Below are 15,375 nucleotides of genomic sequence, written 5' to 3'. Positions count from 1 at the left end.
ATAGGAACCAAAGCAGAGGCCATGGAGGGGGTGCTGCTCATTTGCTTGCTCCTCCTGGCTTGCTCAGACTGCTTTCTTATAAAACCCAGGACCACCTGCCCAGGGGTGGCACCACCTGCGTGGACAGGACCCTCTCACATCAATCATTAATCCAGAAGTGCCCTGCAGACTTGCCAGGAGGCAATCTGAAAGAGACATCCCTCTTACTTAAGGCTCCCTCTTCCCAGATGACTCTAACTTGTGTCAAATTGACAAAAAAAAAAAAAAAAAGTAACCCGCCATGGTGCAAGAGTGAGATGCAGAGCTCAGAGCCTCAGCACCACAAAAACATTGGGGAGGGTGGCAATCCACCTGTAATCCCAGCACATGGGAGGCAGAGACAGGTGACCTAGGGCCATCTGGCAGCCACACTACCTCAATCACAAGCTTCAGGTGTCACAACTGTTCTACAGGGAGTCTGGCAGACGGAAAAGCAAGGACATGAGACAGTTCCCAAACCCACACAAACATGCATGTCACTTGTGTTTCACTTATTTTGTTAATATTTTTATGAGAACGTGTATATGTGTTTGTATGTATGCACACGTGCATGTGTGAGGGTATCACAATATCCTGAGGCTGGAGTTACAGGTGGTTCTTTGCTGCCAGAGACCAGTGTTGGGAATAAAACCAGGGTCCTCTGAAGGGCAGTGAGTGGCTAACCACTGACCCATCTCTCCAGCCCTGGCAGTTTTCATCTGAGCCTCCCTGTTTTAGTCTAACATTGTAAATAATTATTTAATTGCTTTATTTGCAGGCTCAAATGAGAGACTCTGCCTCAATTTACAAGTGGAAGAATAGTCAAAAATGCCTGGCACTAACTACTGCCCTCCACATACATACACACACCACAGATGATACATACAACTGCTGCCCTCCACATACATACACACACCACAGATACATACAACTGCTGCCCTCCACATACGTACACACACCACAGATACATACAACTGCTGCCCTCCACACACATACACACACCACAGATACATACAACTGCTGCCCTCCACACACATACACACACCACAGATACATACAACTGCTGCCCTCCACACACATACACACACCACAGATACATACAACTGCACTCCACACACATACACACACCACAGATACATACAACTGCTGCCCTCCACACACATACACGCACCACAGATACATACAACTGCTGCCCTCCACACACATACACGCACCACAGATACATACAACTGCTGCCCTCCACACACATACACGCACCACAGATACATACAACTGCTGCCCTCCACACACATACACGCACCACAGATACATACAACTGCTGCCCTCCACACACATACATGCACCACAGATACATACAACTGCTGCCCTCCACACACATACACACACCACAGATGCATACAACTGCTGCCCTCCACACACATACACACACCACAGATGCATACAACTGCTGCCCTCCACACACATACACACACCACAGATACATACAACTGCTGCCCTCCACACACATACACACACCACAGATACATACAACTGCTGCCCTCCACACACATACACACACCACAGATACATACAAAATAATAGGAGATTATCTTTAATTTCAGTGTCCCTTCTGTAATAGCCCCTTTCCTATAGTGTGGACTTGATAACTCCTTGAATATGAAAAAACCATTTCCACACAAGGAGGCACATGCAGGCAAAGCATTTGTACATATAAATAGAAACTTAAAATTTAAAATATATTAAAATTTTAAAAAGAGTCATTTCCTTTCACTCGGATAACTTCAAAAACACTTTTGGCCATCACACACCTTTAGTCCAAGTAGTTCCTCAACTAAAATTACATTAAAAACATTACTAAATGGGCTGGTGAGATGGCGCAGTGGGTAAAGACACTCGCTGCCAAGCCTGGAGACCTGAGTTCAATCCCCAGGACCCACAGGGTAGAACAAGAGAACCAGCTCTTGCAAGTTGTCCTATGATCTACACCATGACACACACATGCCTTTACACACAAACCATAATGAATAAATCTAATCAAAAGTTTTCTTTTTTTTTAATCGCCAATTTAGAACATGAATGTAACTTTTCTGGGAACACAGAAAACTCAGGGGGTAAAGGCACCTGCTACCAAGCCTGGCAACCTGAGTTTTAGCTCAGACCCACGTGGTGGCAGGAAAGAACTGACTTCCACGTATGCACACATGCACACACACACACATATACATACACACACATACGCGCACACACACACAATTTTTTAAAAGTTCATTCTACTTATTCAGAAAACAGCAGCTGGCAAAATATATTAAGGAAAGCTGTGCCTCCTGGTTTTGGGGTTTTTTATTTGTTTGTTTGTTTGTTTGTTTTTCCTTTTTTAGTGGCACTGCTAACATCAAAGCATTTTTTCCTATTCTAAATCCACTTCAAGGTCAATATTTTAATCTGAATTACTGTAAACCCAATTAAAGAGTCTCACACTAACTCAGACTGAAACCTGGGAAAGATTAAACCTCATCATTATTAATAGAAACTGAGGACAGCGGTATAATCTATTTCTACACAAATATATTTACAAAGCTCAAGAGAAAGTCTTAACTATACTTTTAAAACATGGAATCAAAAATAAGATGAGCCCGCCAGTGGTGGCACATGCCTTTAATCCCAGCACTTGGGGGGCAGAGGCAGGCAGATTTATGAGTTTGAGGCCAGCCTGGTCTACAGAGTGAGTTCCAGGACAGCCAGGACTATACAGAGAAACCCTGTCTGGAAAAAAAATAAAATAAAAAAAAAATAAATAAGATGAAATGTTAAATCAATACACATCAGAATTTACCATCAATATTTATAAAACTGTATCTCACATGTGCAAGCTCTCGAAGCACCATACCCACATAGAATTGAACAGTCCCAGACAGAATAATAACACACTTCCCTAGAGTCTTATCAATAGAGGCTGGCGTGATGACTCGGTGGTTAAGAGCACTTGCTGCTCTTGCAGAGGACCTGGGCAGCTCACAACTGCCCACAACTACAATTCTAGATGATCTAACACCCTCATCTGGCCTTAAAGGGCCCTGCACACACATGGCGTACATATATGCAGGCAAACACTCAGACACATAAAATAAAAATAAATCATAAACAAATGGTGCTAGCCTAGCTGGGGAGACCTCTCAGTTGATAAAGTGTATCCTTGCCATGGAAGGCTCTAGGTTTAATCCCTGGTACCACAAAAATAAACATAGATAAATAGAATACAAGTATCTAAATTATCTGTATTTGGCTTTAAATCTCCCATGAGCAAAGTCCAAGGATTTATGGTGCTGTTAAAATGGGGTTGAACAAACTCTCATCAAGTATATATTTAGGGCTGGAGAGATGGTGGCTCAGTGGGTAAAGTGTCTATTGCACAAATATGAGGACCCAAGTTCAAATCTCCCACACTCATATAAAAGCCAGGCACAAGAGCGTGCACTGTAACCCAGAACCAGGGAGACAGAGACAGGAGGATCTCTGGGGCTCATGGCCAGCCATACTCCTGAGCTAATGAGCTCCAGGTTCAATGAGTCTCCACATCCAGAAAAACAGATGGGAAGAGGCTGAAGAACATACTAGATAATGACCTCCATAAACTCATATACTCACAGGCACACATATGAACATGTATATTCAGCATATAACATACATATATACACAGACACCACCACCATCTTGAGAAAGATGAAGACTGAAATCTACCAGATTCCTTTCCTGCCACTAATAAGTAATCTAAAACAATTATTTTAAAAACAACAACTTTAGCGGGTGGTAGTGCACGCCTTTAATCCCAGCACTTGGGAGACAGAGGCAGGTCGATTTCTGAGTTCGAGGACAGCCTGGTCTACAAAGTGAGTTCCAGGACAGCCAGGACTATACAGAGAAACCCTGTCTCGAAAAAGCCAAAATCAAAAACAAAAAAAACAACCACTTTGTCTGCAAACTTCCTTGAGTGCTGGTAACCACCAGTCAAGCTCAGTCCCTTCCCCTTTACTTGACCCCGGTGCCCCCAAGATGCTGCCATCCTTGCATCCTTACTAACAGAAGTTAAAAGGCTTCTGCTCAAAACAAGAATACTGGGTACTGCTGACTTACATGGAGACTTGTATTCACCATTCACCAACATCAGCTACCACATAGCCAATGTTCTACGGCCTATCAATGCCACACAATGTGCACAATGTCCCAAGAGATTCTCTTGGGTCGACATTTTCTTCCATCCACAGAAGTGGTCCTCAAACAGGGGTGTCTGGGCTTTTTGGATGTCACTGAGAGGCCAGGGATGCTGGAATACAACACGGAAGGCCGCAGATAGTACCACAGTGACTGTTATCTGGCCCAAAGTGCCAACTATGCTAAAGCTTAGGAACTCTGAGAAATGGTACCCACAACCAGAAAAACCTGTTTTCAACAAATTATTGAGGCCTGGGACATGTTGGTGGCGCAAATGAAATTATGTCTCTGAGTTTTACTATGGTCTGAGTACTACTTAAAAACTCCAAACCAAATGCCAGTAAAATGGCTCAGCAGATAAAGGGGCCCTGCCACCAAGCCGAGTTTAATCCCCAGGACTCGGAGTAAAAGGAAACAACAATCGAGGTAGGTGTCCTCTGGACTCTCACCTCTGTGCTCACACATGTACACACACACACACACACACAAACACACACATACGATATAAAGCACAAAAGAGAAATTTTAAATAACTTCAATAAGGGGTTGGAGAGATGGCTAAGTCGAGGACCTGGGTTCAACTCCCACCACCCACATGGCACCTCACGACCACCTGTAAAGTATTCAGAAGATTTAACACCTTCTTCTGGGCTCCACAGACACCAGACACACACATGGCACACAGAAATGTATGAAAAAGCACTCGTGACACAAAGCATGACTGCAGCTTCATCAAGTGAGCTTTTACAGAAATTCTCTTTATCACACGTCACACACTAACCAGAGGACACCAGTGAGAAACCAGGGTCCTGGGCAGTGCCCAGATTCCCCACAGTGACTGATTCATCTAACCAATTCATCTACCCGGCTGCCAACACTGAAGCTGTCAAACATCTATAAACACTCTGGAAGGGCAAGCCCCTCCATAAACCAAACAAACAAACAAACAAAAGAAACATTTTAAATTCGTGCCTTTTGCATAGTCTGTGAGAATTTGGCGTTTTAAGGTTCATCAAAAGCAGTCTCTAAGAATCAGAGGTTTCTTAAGGTATGGAAAAGTCAGGAAAGAAAATTTTAAGGGTAGAGTCAGAGATGTCTGCCAGGCCCCCAGGCATGTGCAACCCACTGGCATCTCACTCCACCCCAGCACCCCAGCACCCAGCACCACAGCCCTGCCTCCGCAGCACTGGAGAAGTGTGGAGCTCTGTTACCTGTTTTACACATCATCTCCATTAACTATGTCCCTCTTCAAGCTGAGCTGCCAGGCTAAGCATCTATCTGTATTGGCTTCCTTTCTTACTTACCAACGTATAAGTTATAAATTTAAAGATACTTTAAAATGAAGGGGCAAAGCCGGGCGTGGTGGCGCACGCCTTTAATCCCAGCACTTGGGAGGCAGAGGCAGGCGGATTTCTGAGTTCGAGGCCAGCCTGGTCTACAAAGTGAGTTCCAGGACAGCCAGGACTATACAGAGAAACCCTGTCTCGAAAAACCAAAAAAAAAAAAAAAAAAATGAAGGGGCAATACAATTTAAACTCAAAGTTGTAAAATAGACTTACTTGAGACATTTTTAGAAAAAAAGGATTTTTTTTTTAACTAAGTCATCCAAGTTGTTTTTAGGAAATTCAAGCATTGGAGCTGGAGGGATGACGCAACAGTTAAGAGCACTTGCTACTCTTATAGGGGACCACAGCTCAGTTTCCAGCACCCACACCAAGATGCCCACAACTGTCTGGAACACCCTCCAGTTTCAGGGGGTCCTGCAGTATCCGGAGGTACCGTGCATGTATGTGGTACATATGTATGCAGGCAGGCACTCACAAATAGACATAAAATAAAAATAAAGATATCTTTTTTTTTTAAGAAATTATGACTCAACGTGGCTGACTGTTTCACAAGTAAGCCTCCATCAGTTTACGAGCTAAAAGCAACGATTCCAGCTGCGCACCCCTGACTATAAGATAAAGATCTCCAAACTGTAATTAAAAATATGGCTGTCGGAGCTGGTGAGATGGCTCAGTGGTTAAGAGTGCCGACTGCTCTTCCGAAGGTCCTGAGTTCAAATCCCAGCAACCACATGGTGGCTCACAACCATCCGTAACAAAATTTGATGCCCTCTTCTGGAGGTCTGAAGACAGATACAGTGTACTTACATATAATAAATAAATAAATAAATAAATAAATAATCTTTAAAAAAATATATATGGCTGTCCCCTTGGTCCTGTGAAGGCTCGATGCCCCAGTGTAGGGGAATTCCTCATAGAAGCGGGGGGGGGGGGGGGGGGGTAGGGGATGGAATAGTAGGTTTCTGGAAGGGAAACCAGGAAAGAGGTTAACATTTAAAATGTAAATAAATAAAATATCCAATTAAAAAAAGTAATCCTTTGTATTGATAGCCATCTCATAGGCCCCCTTTTTACATTTTCATGTAATTAGAAAAGAGGGGGGAGAGGTGTGGGGAGGCCCCTCCCTAGTTGCATAGCATAGTCATATATGTAATAATCAGAACATTAAAAAAAAAAACCTAGCCGGGCAGTGGTGGCGCACGCCTTTAATCCCAGCACTTGGGAGGCAGAGGCAGGTGGATTTCTGAGTTCGAGGCCAGCCTGGTCTACAGAGTGAGTTCCAGGACAGCCAGGACTGCACAGAGAAACCCTGTCTCAAAAAACCAAAAAAAAAAAAAACCTATGGCTGTCACAGAGGCAACGTCAAATACATTAGATTCCCTGACTGAAATACACACTAAACCCAAAGCTTTGCTTAAAAGACTAGTTTTCTGTTAATCTCTTAAATTGTTATGAGCTTCCTCAAAGGCCCAGCAGTTTAAATATGGGAGCATGGATTCCCCAGGGTCGTACCAACAACCCCTGGCTGTGAAGGCTTTTCTTCAGAATCTCAGAGGCAGTCAGAGACAGTTGACTAAAAGGGGATGGACCCAGGACCCTTTGGAGGTTTTATTTTAAAATGGGCAGAAATAATACACACATTCATGTGGTGTGTGTATGTGTGTGTCTGTGTGTGTGTATCTGTGTGTGTGCAAGTGTGTATATGCATGTGTGTGTATGCATGTGTGTGTGTGTCTTCAAGAAAGGAGAACTCTACCCCCTTGATGGAGGCTGCTTTGCTTAAAAAAACAATCCACCAACTTTGAAAAGAGGGAGATAATGTTACAAGTGGCATAAAATGAGAAGAGAATCCCATGCAAAGGAGGAAAAACTGGTTCTCTGACCCAGAGATTATCAGGGCCCTGATCCCCAGACCTTCCTGGGGAGCGCCTCAGAGCCAAGCCTCACTGGAGAAGCCTGCAGAACGAGGTATATCTGTAGCTTTTACTAAGTTGACTTCGTGCATCCTGGACATCTGGCAGGACTTAAACAGATTTGTTCAAACCACTCTCTCTCTCTTCTAGAGTATCAGGAGGCAGTAAGGAAGCTTTATTGGACAGGCGGACAGGTCGGTCTCTCTAAATACCTATGCTATTCTCTTATTTTCTCCAACATCCATTCCAGGTTAGTGCTGCTCAACGGGAACAGGTGGCTTTAAGTTTCTGGGTGTCTCACAGAAAGGAGTCTGGCCTCAAAGTCAAAACCTCACTGTAACAAGGACACTGCAGGAAAACTGTACCAGTTTTGGGTCCAGGATCTCTGGTAAAATCCAAATATCTGAGCTGTGTTTTTATATCCTTCTTCTCTTTTCATATGCCACGCCATTCCCTTTTCTCAAACATTATTTTAAATACTTTAAACGTCCTTTATATTTCAAAATAAAGTTTGGGTAACAATTCATAAAGGACTCTTTAAGGCAGAAACCGACACCCACAAAATAAAAATGCTAAGACCTTCATCTTACATTGAAGCAGTAGTGTCTTCCTCGGGGGAAAAACAATATGTCCTACCAACAGCACTGAGCCCAGTCACTTTAAAGTTCTAAAACCGCTCACCTGAACAACTTCACTGAGGCTAAAATTAATCTCAAAGGGTTTAAAAAAAAAATCTGAAGGTAAAGGAATTCCATTACAGGTTTTAAGCCTTTGCCCAAGTTTTTAAAAAAAAAAAATTAAAAAATCATGAAAACCCTAAAACATAGGCCGAATTTGTGCTGTCTCCCTCCCAGCCAGAGGCTTTGAGTTCCACCTTTTATGGAAGGGAAACAAACAGACAGCTTCCTGTTCAGTCCGCACTGAGGGCCAGACTTTTACACATCACAGAACACGCCCGCCTCCTCCTTTACTTCCCTTATCTTAATTTACACTTGTTGAAATATGAGACTGTTTTAGCGCACTAACGCTTTCCTCTGAGATTTATCTTACACCAGCATTAAGGAGGCAAGGAACATCAATACAGCTCTCTGGTTACTTGGTATTCCTAAAATATTTTAATCACAGTGTTTATATATGGAAGACTTAGCACTCAAGTAGGTGAAATTTTGATGTACTAAAATGTAATGCGTTCACATTCGTAGACCATGCTTTAATGTTCTGATTATTACATATATGACTAGTCTATGCAACTAGGGGGGCCTCCCCACACCACTCCCCCCTCTTTTCTAATTACATGAAAATGTAAAAAGGGGGCCCATGAGATGGCTATCGATACAAAGGATTACTTTTTTAGAAAAAGCTATATATTATGTTAACCCTATGTTTTCCTTTTTAAAAAGGGATGCCTTAGCAAAACTAAGCTAGACGCATTCTTTTGTGCTTGGGTGAACAAGCGGAAAGCCAAGCCTCCAGGCCCTGGGGAAGAGCCCTGAGCCGATGTGCTGGGGAGATAAGGTCCCACAGTGACACTTAAGGAAGGGCCAGCTCGCTTTCGAGTTTCTGCATTCCTCAAGAACAATTCATGGCAATAAGCAACTTTGCAGAAGAGCCACATGAAAGCGGGGGCCAATGAATGAGGGTCATCTGCTCTTTATCACAGGGTAAACCTCACCCTGGCCAGCGGCTAACCTTTTAACCCTGCCCATTCCTAATTTACACATGAATAATGGAATTCTGGCCCAGAGTGCAACTTTCCGGATTCTAGCCTGCTAAATTCAGAAACTAAGACTCAGCCTGTGGGTTAAAAAAAAAAAAACAAAATAAACAAAAAAACAAAAACAAACTAAAAAACAAAAACGTTAAGAGTGTCACAGATTAAAGTTTTAGATTACAGATGGCTACTACGGCTAAACCAAAAGATGCATTCGCTCATAACATCCCTAAGAAAACAAAAAGAACATGGTGCCCTGGTGTTATCCGTAAGGGTAAGAACTAGCTACACACACATATACACACACACACACACACACACACAATACCCACTTAATACTCCTCAGCTCTTCCTGCTCACGATAACATCTGCACAGGAAGAGTGATTAGAGCCCCTGTCACAAGACGCTGCTTCTCAAACATCAAAACTAGGAATCCAGGATCACTGGGAGCCATCTTTTTTTTTTTTTTTTTTTTTTTTTTTTTTTTAAAGATTTATTTATTATATGTAAGTACACTGTAGCTGTCTTCAGACACTCCAGAAGAGGTCGCCAGATATCGTTACGGATGGTTGTGAGCCACCATGTGGTTGCTGGGATTTGAACTCTAGACCTTCGGAAGAGCAGTCGGGTGCTCTTACCCACTGAGCCATCTCACCAGCCCCACTGGGAGCCATCTTATTTTTAAAGAGAAATCTAAATTTAAATATCTTGTGTGCTTCTTGTTTGAAATCCGTAACAGCGACGCTACAAAATTTCTCCTGTAACAGTCCCCAACCAAAGCAAGAGATGTTCTAAACATTCAATCTGGGGAGTTTTGTTTGTTTGTGAGGTCCTGTGAGATGGATCAGTGAGCAAATAAACACTTCTAAAACAGGATCTTGATATGCAGTCCAAACTGGCCTAGAACTAACTCACGACCCTCCCTCCTCAGCTTTCTACAGGATGGGGTCACAGGTATGTACCACACCCGACTTTCCAATGCAAAGTTCTTATATTTATAATATGAAGATTAGGCCATCTACTTCCCCATAACACTTCTCAAAGTGATTAATATCTAAGTATTATTAATAAAAGTGTTAAAGATAAAAAATGTGAAGATACTCAAAATGGTAAAAAGCTTTTTGTATGATTGGTTTGAATTTTTTATTTTGGATTTGGTTTGGGGGTTTGGAACCTAGACACTCATACATGCCAAACACACGCTCCAACACTATGCCACAAACCCAGACCCTGGTCCTAATATTTGCTTCATTTCTGATTTTATTTATGGAGTCAGAAAGCTGGGTGAGCTATGGGGTTCAGTCTCAGGAGGTCCTGAAAACAAGGGTGGCCCTGTTAAACGTCTGTCTTTGAAGTCCTCTGTCTACTCACCCCCATCACCCACTTCCCCACAAAAATGGCCTAAGCTACAGTTCCTTGACATGACAAAATTAAAATGAAAAAAAAAAATGATTGCACGAATCTGGAAAGATGGAGATGCAAAAAACCCACAGTGATTGCCCATTAGACAAGGTACAGGCGAACAGTCACAAGGCTAAAATGCAAATTTTCCTCAAAGTGGATTTATCCAGTGAAACCAGTACTCAAGGAAAGAAAGATTACTGACCAGGGACCAGAACCAAAGGAAATCAGCGGGGTGGGGTGGAGTTTATCAGAAATCTTTTCACCTTTATGTTCTTTGATAGGGGTGGAGATTGGCCTAAGTTTGGAAGCATCTCTAATCTGCCAGCGTAATCAACACAAACATCTCTCTGCTTGCATCATCACTGCATAAATTACACCAAGGACTTCCCTAAGCGCAGCAGAAACATGCCAGTGAGCTGTAGTTAAAATCACCAGGGATCTCTGAAGCTACCTTCCAAGCTTCTGCTGTGTAGACCTTGGACAGACCACTCCCTAAAGCCTACGTGGTTATCTCAAGAACACACTCTTCCTGTCCTGTGCTTTATAGACAGGTCAGCGTGTGTACAGTGTAGCATCTGACCTTCCTGGGTTAACAGCATAGCTGGACGGTAACACTCTTGCCATCAGCTCAGTTCGCTGAATACTGCTTAGTCACCTGAAGAGGTGGTGACCTGGAGGAGTTCCCTTTCCTGGCCTAAATCCATCCTCACACCCAAAGCAGTTGCCAAGTCAACCACCATCCAGAGGATCAATTACACGGACGGTTTGCTCAGATGACGTCAATATAAAGAAAATCCGTAAATCACAAACTTTATGACAACTGGAATACGAAATGAGCAGGTCTTGGGGCTGGAGAGATGGCTCAGCGGTTAGGAGCGTTGGCTGCTCTTCCAGAGGATCCAGGTTCAATTCCCAGCACCCACATGACAGCTTACAATTGTCTCTAACTCCAGTTTCAGGAGATCTGACACCCTTATACCTACCGACATGCATTCAGGCAAAACACCAGTGCATGTGAAATAAAAATGAGTGAAAAATTTAAAAGTTACAAAACAACAACAACAACAAAAAAAAAACAAGAGCATTTCTGATCTAATTCCATTAGGCCTGGGACAGAAACAGCCATAATCTCTTTCCCTCTCAGATGGAAAAAAACTAGAACTACTTCAAAGGCTCAAGAGTCACTAACCAATGCCCTCTCTTGCAATCACAAAGCAACATGGGTGATCTCAGGGCAGTCTGAGATGGAAGGATGGGCTGTAAGAGAGAGTTAGCACTCAAGAGCCAGCCACACAGCAGAAAGATTTATTTGTGGTTGTTTCCACTCAGTGATCTCTAAAAGATTAAAAATTTTACAACGGCTCTGTTTGCACTGGCCAAACTTCTTCATGTAATTCCTACAGTGAGCAACGTCTGCCATGTGGCTAGGCCCGCCTACTCAGGTTTTCTTTCACGCTGTGTCCAAAGTCGGATTTGAGTTTGCTTCCCAACCTGTGGAGTTTACATACATAGATTTCTCTGCATGCATCCCTTAGCGCCAGCTAGCATCCTCTCTGGTAAAATTCTTAATGTATGCATGATTTTAGTGCTATTTGTAAGTCAATTTAGGAAAATATATTCCAACAATGAAAACCGTTAACCACCAAGAAGAATTTCAGCACTTACTTGACAATGTCAGATGAGCTTTCTGACTAAGAATGGCCCCATATTTGTTCACTGCCAAGCACTGATAAAATCCTTCATCCGATTGCTCTCCCCTCCTGCCTTCCACCTCACTGATGTATAGAGAGCCGTTAGATAGAACCTGGATCCGTTTATTTTCAGACAACTTTGCTCCATTTTTCAACCATGTGACTTTAATGGGACCTTCTCCGTGTGCCTGGCAATCTAAAACGACTGGGTCTTTCCTTGTGACTGTTGCATCCTGTGGTTCTTTCATGAAAAACAGTTCGCTAAAGCTCCACACTCCTGAAAAGGGGAAAAAAAAAAGGAGAAAGAGGTATATCCAGAACTACAGGTAGAAAATCATTTAGCACACCACTGTAAAACACATCTTCCTGGTAGAAGGCAGTTTCTCCAGCCATAACGGTCAACTTCCAAGGACCCTAATAACCACTGACCCTTCCAACAACTCAAAACATGGCAAGATTCTAATACCCTCTATGCAGCCTAAAAATTTGGTTCTCAGGTTTCTCGCCAGAGACCCAAAATCATCAGAACATCACAGGCTGTTTGCTACTTTACAAGCTTGTCAAAAAGATCTTGAACAGGGTTAAGTCATAAAAGTCTAATTTTACAAGAAATCATTAGCAAAACTCCAACTCTGTGAACAAGCAAGTTTATTTCCTTGTCTCCTGAAGGGTTTTTGGGAAACCCGGCACCTACTCCTTTGGGAAGTACGTTTATCTTTTGTGACAAATTACAAGTTTGCATTTTTTTTTCCTATCTGCCCTTTTACAGCAGGGATGCTGTCTCCACTCCTTAAAAGAAATCCATTTACTTCATTTCTGCCAAGCCAGCTAGGTATTTAAAGGGCACACAATAGACTTTGAAAAGTTGGTAACTTGCCGCTTGTACTCAGTGGGTGATCGGATTAGGAAACCTTTATTTCACTTTTTTAGTGCTACCAACTGTTGGAAAAAAAAATGCGTGACTAATTGGTCCTTACTGTCTAAGAGGGATAGGAGATTGCTTAATCAACCAATACACATTTTTATCAGAGCAGAGGAAATGCTTTATCCAAGCATACACAAGCCCCAGGTCCCCCAGAATAAAGCACTCCTGCTATCAGAACAAACGCTTGTTGATTTGAGCCAACAAAAAATTAGGGGTCTTGGTGGGAGATTTTTTTTTTTAAACATTTCTTCTGGTCAGTTCGAGGCCCTGATTACAAATACCCAGTAATGATTTATCTGTTTCTGATCAAGATAGATCCTGAAAACCTCAGAGTCTGGGGCTCCAGACTTCCCGTAAGGTCTGCCTTAGGCAGCTACCCCAACAGCCCCGTGCAGCATGCACCACTCCGGAAGACGCCCATTGTGTTTCTGAGCCGCATCCCACTTTGATCCTTTCTCTTGCTAACTGAAACTAACTCTTCCAGGGGAAAAAAAAATATACGAAAGAAAAGAAAGAAAGAAAAGAAGAGAAGGAGGAGGGGGAAGAAGGGGAGAAGGAGAAGGAGGAAGAGAAGAGACCAGTGAGGATAACTTACAAATGAATAACTCAAGCCCCTCTCATCAAAGACCCTCCTTTCCCTAATATTCACTTTACTTTTTCCTGTCCTTGAAGAAACCAAGACTGCAGAAAGGAAAATAAATAAATTTATGCAAGTTTGTGCAAGGTTAATCTAGAGGTTTCAGGGTCCTCTAGCCGGGACCCCAAAGACCTACATACAGAAAGTAAGTTCTATTCAGACACCTTTCTCCCTGCCTCTCTTGGGGCATAAATGGGCCATACAACTTTCTCTTTGCAATTTCATCCTCCCATCTTCTTGCTCAGTTTGGAGCTTCGAAAACGTGGGGCGCTCCGCTTGGCCACCGAGGGTCCTGGAGGAACCCCACTGCAAACCCTGGAAACGGCGCGCAACCGCGGCGCCCCCCTGCGTGGAGAGGCTGCCACTCAGGAAACAATATAAATAAAACCACGTGCGGCCGCGGCCGGGGAGGCAGCGCGGAGCCCCCAGCTGGCCGCAGCTCGGACAATGGCATGAGCAGGGCTAGTGGTCAGCGAATCCAGGGAGACTCGGCCTCGGCCTCGGAACGCTCAGAGAGCGCATCCGGAGAGAACCCTAGCCGGCCCCACCACCCGGGGCATCCCTGCCCGTCCCCCTCCCCGCGCACGGTCGCGCACACTCGCATGGGAAGCGCGCCCACCTGGAACCGAGCCGAGCGGCGGCAGTAGCAGCAACAGCAGCAGGGGCAGCATCCCCGGGCGCACGGGAGGCGCCATTCAGCGGGGCTGCGCGGGCATGCTCCCGGGCTGTTCGCCCGCGCCCGCTGCTCCCGCTGCTCTCCTGGACCCGCAGCTCCTGCTGCAACCCGCTGCTCCGGCGTAGGAAGGCGACGCGCCGCTTGCAGGCGCGCGGAGTCCCGCGAGTGCGCCAGGCCGCGGGGACCACGCGCGCCGCGTCCAGCCGGGGGCGGAGGGAGGCTGTAGAGGGCGGCGCAGTGGACAGCCTGGCCGGCCGGGGACTACTTTCTACATCTGGCCCCTGGGCCCCGCACGGCGAGGTCGGCGCTGCTGGCGGAGGGACACGCTGAGATCGCCTGGGCGACCCCGGGGACAGGGGGAGGGCCCCGCTGGACAATGCACCTGGGGGTCAAGCCCCCGCCCCTCGGCCTGCGCGCCACGACCGGCCACCGGGCCACAAAGGCCAATCCTCCTGGCCGCGGCCAGCCCCCCGGGGCCCTTCTCCCTCCTGCGGGCCAGTTGAAGATTCTGCACGGAGGAGGGGGTTGGGGTGGAGGGATGGTGTTGAGAGATGTGGAAAGGCCGGAGACTTCTCCCCTGATGGCCCCCTGCCCATCCCCCTGCCTTGCTCACCCGCCCAGGCCCTGTTCAGGGAAACCCAGTTCCCACTTCTGAGGCTTGTCAGCGCCCCCGGAGGCATCCTATGGCGACAACCCCCACCCCCCAACTACCACCCACATTTGGAGACTGTTCTTATCTTCTCTGGTCTCATCAGATCCAGCCCTGGCTTCAAAATCATCTTAGAGAGCCCTAAAATTAGCAGTTACTTTGGGGGGGGGGAGACGTTTTAACACTGCTTCAAGC

The 15,375-nt window shown here is 44.9% G+C and overlaps 1 protein-coding gene across 1 annotated transcript in view; it reads right to left on the bottom strand.

The window, feature by feature from the left end:
- Positions 1-14,669, bottom strand: part of Prtg (protogenin) — a 99,714-nt gene extending 85,045 nt beyond the window's left edge. Inside the window, exons 1-2 of the mRNA XM_021172159.2 lie at positions 14,475-14,669; positions 12,268-12,570 (exon numbers count right to left, since the gene is read on the bottom strand). Coding sequence (XP_021027818.1) covers positions 12,268-12,570; positions 14,475-14,550 — 379 coding nt within the window. The 5' untranslated portion in view covers positions 14,551-14,669. The remainder of the gene's footprint in view (positions 1-12,267; positions 12,571-14,474) is intronic.
- Positions 14,670-15,375: the final 706 nt, after the last annotated feature.

The sequence above is a fragment of the Mus caroli genome, unplaced genomic scaffold (genome assembly GCF_978045245.1).
Source record: "Mus caroli unplaced genomic scaffold, Mus_caroli_1 scaffold_11, whole genome shotgun sequence".
Taxonomy (NCBI): domain Eukaryota; kingdom Metazoa; phylum Chordata; class Mammalia; order Rodentia; family Muridae; genus Mus; species Mus caroli.
The sequence above is the reverse complement of the archived record's forward strand: the minus strand, read 5'-3'. Positions and strand labels throughout refer to the sequence as shown.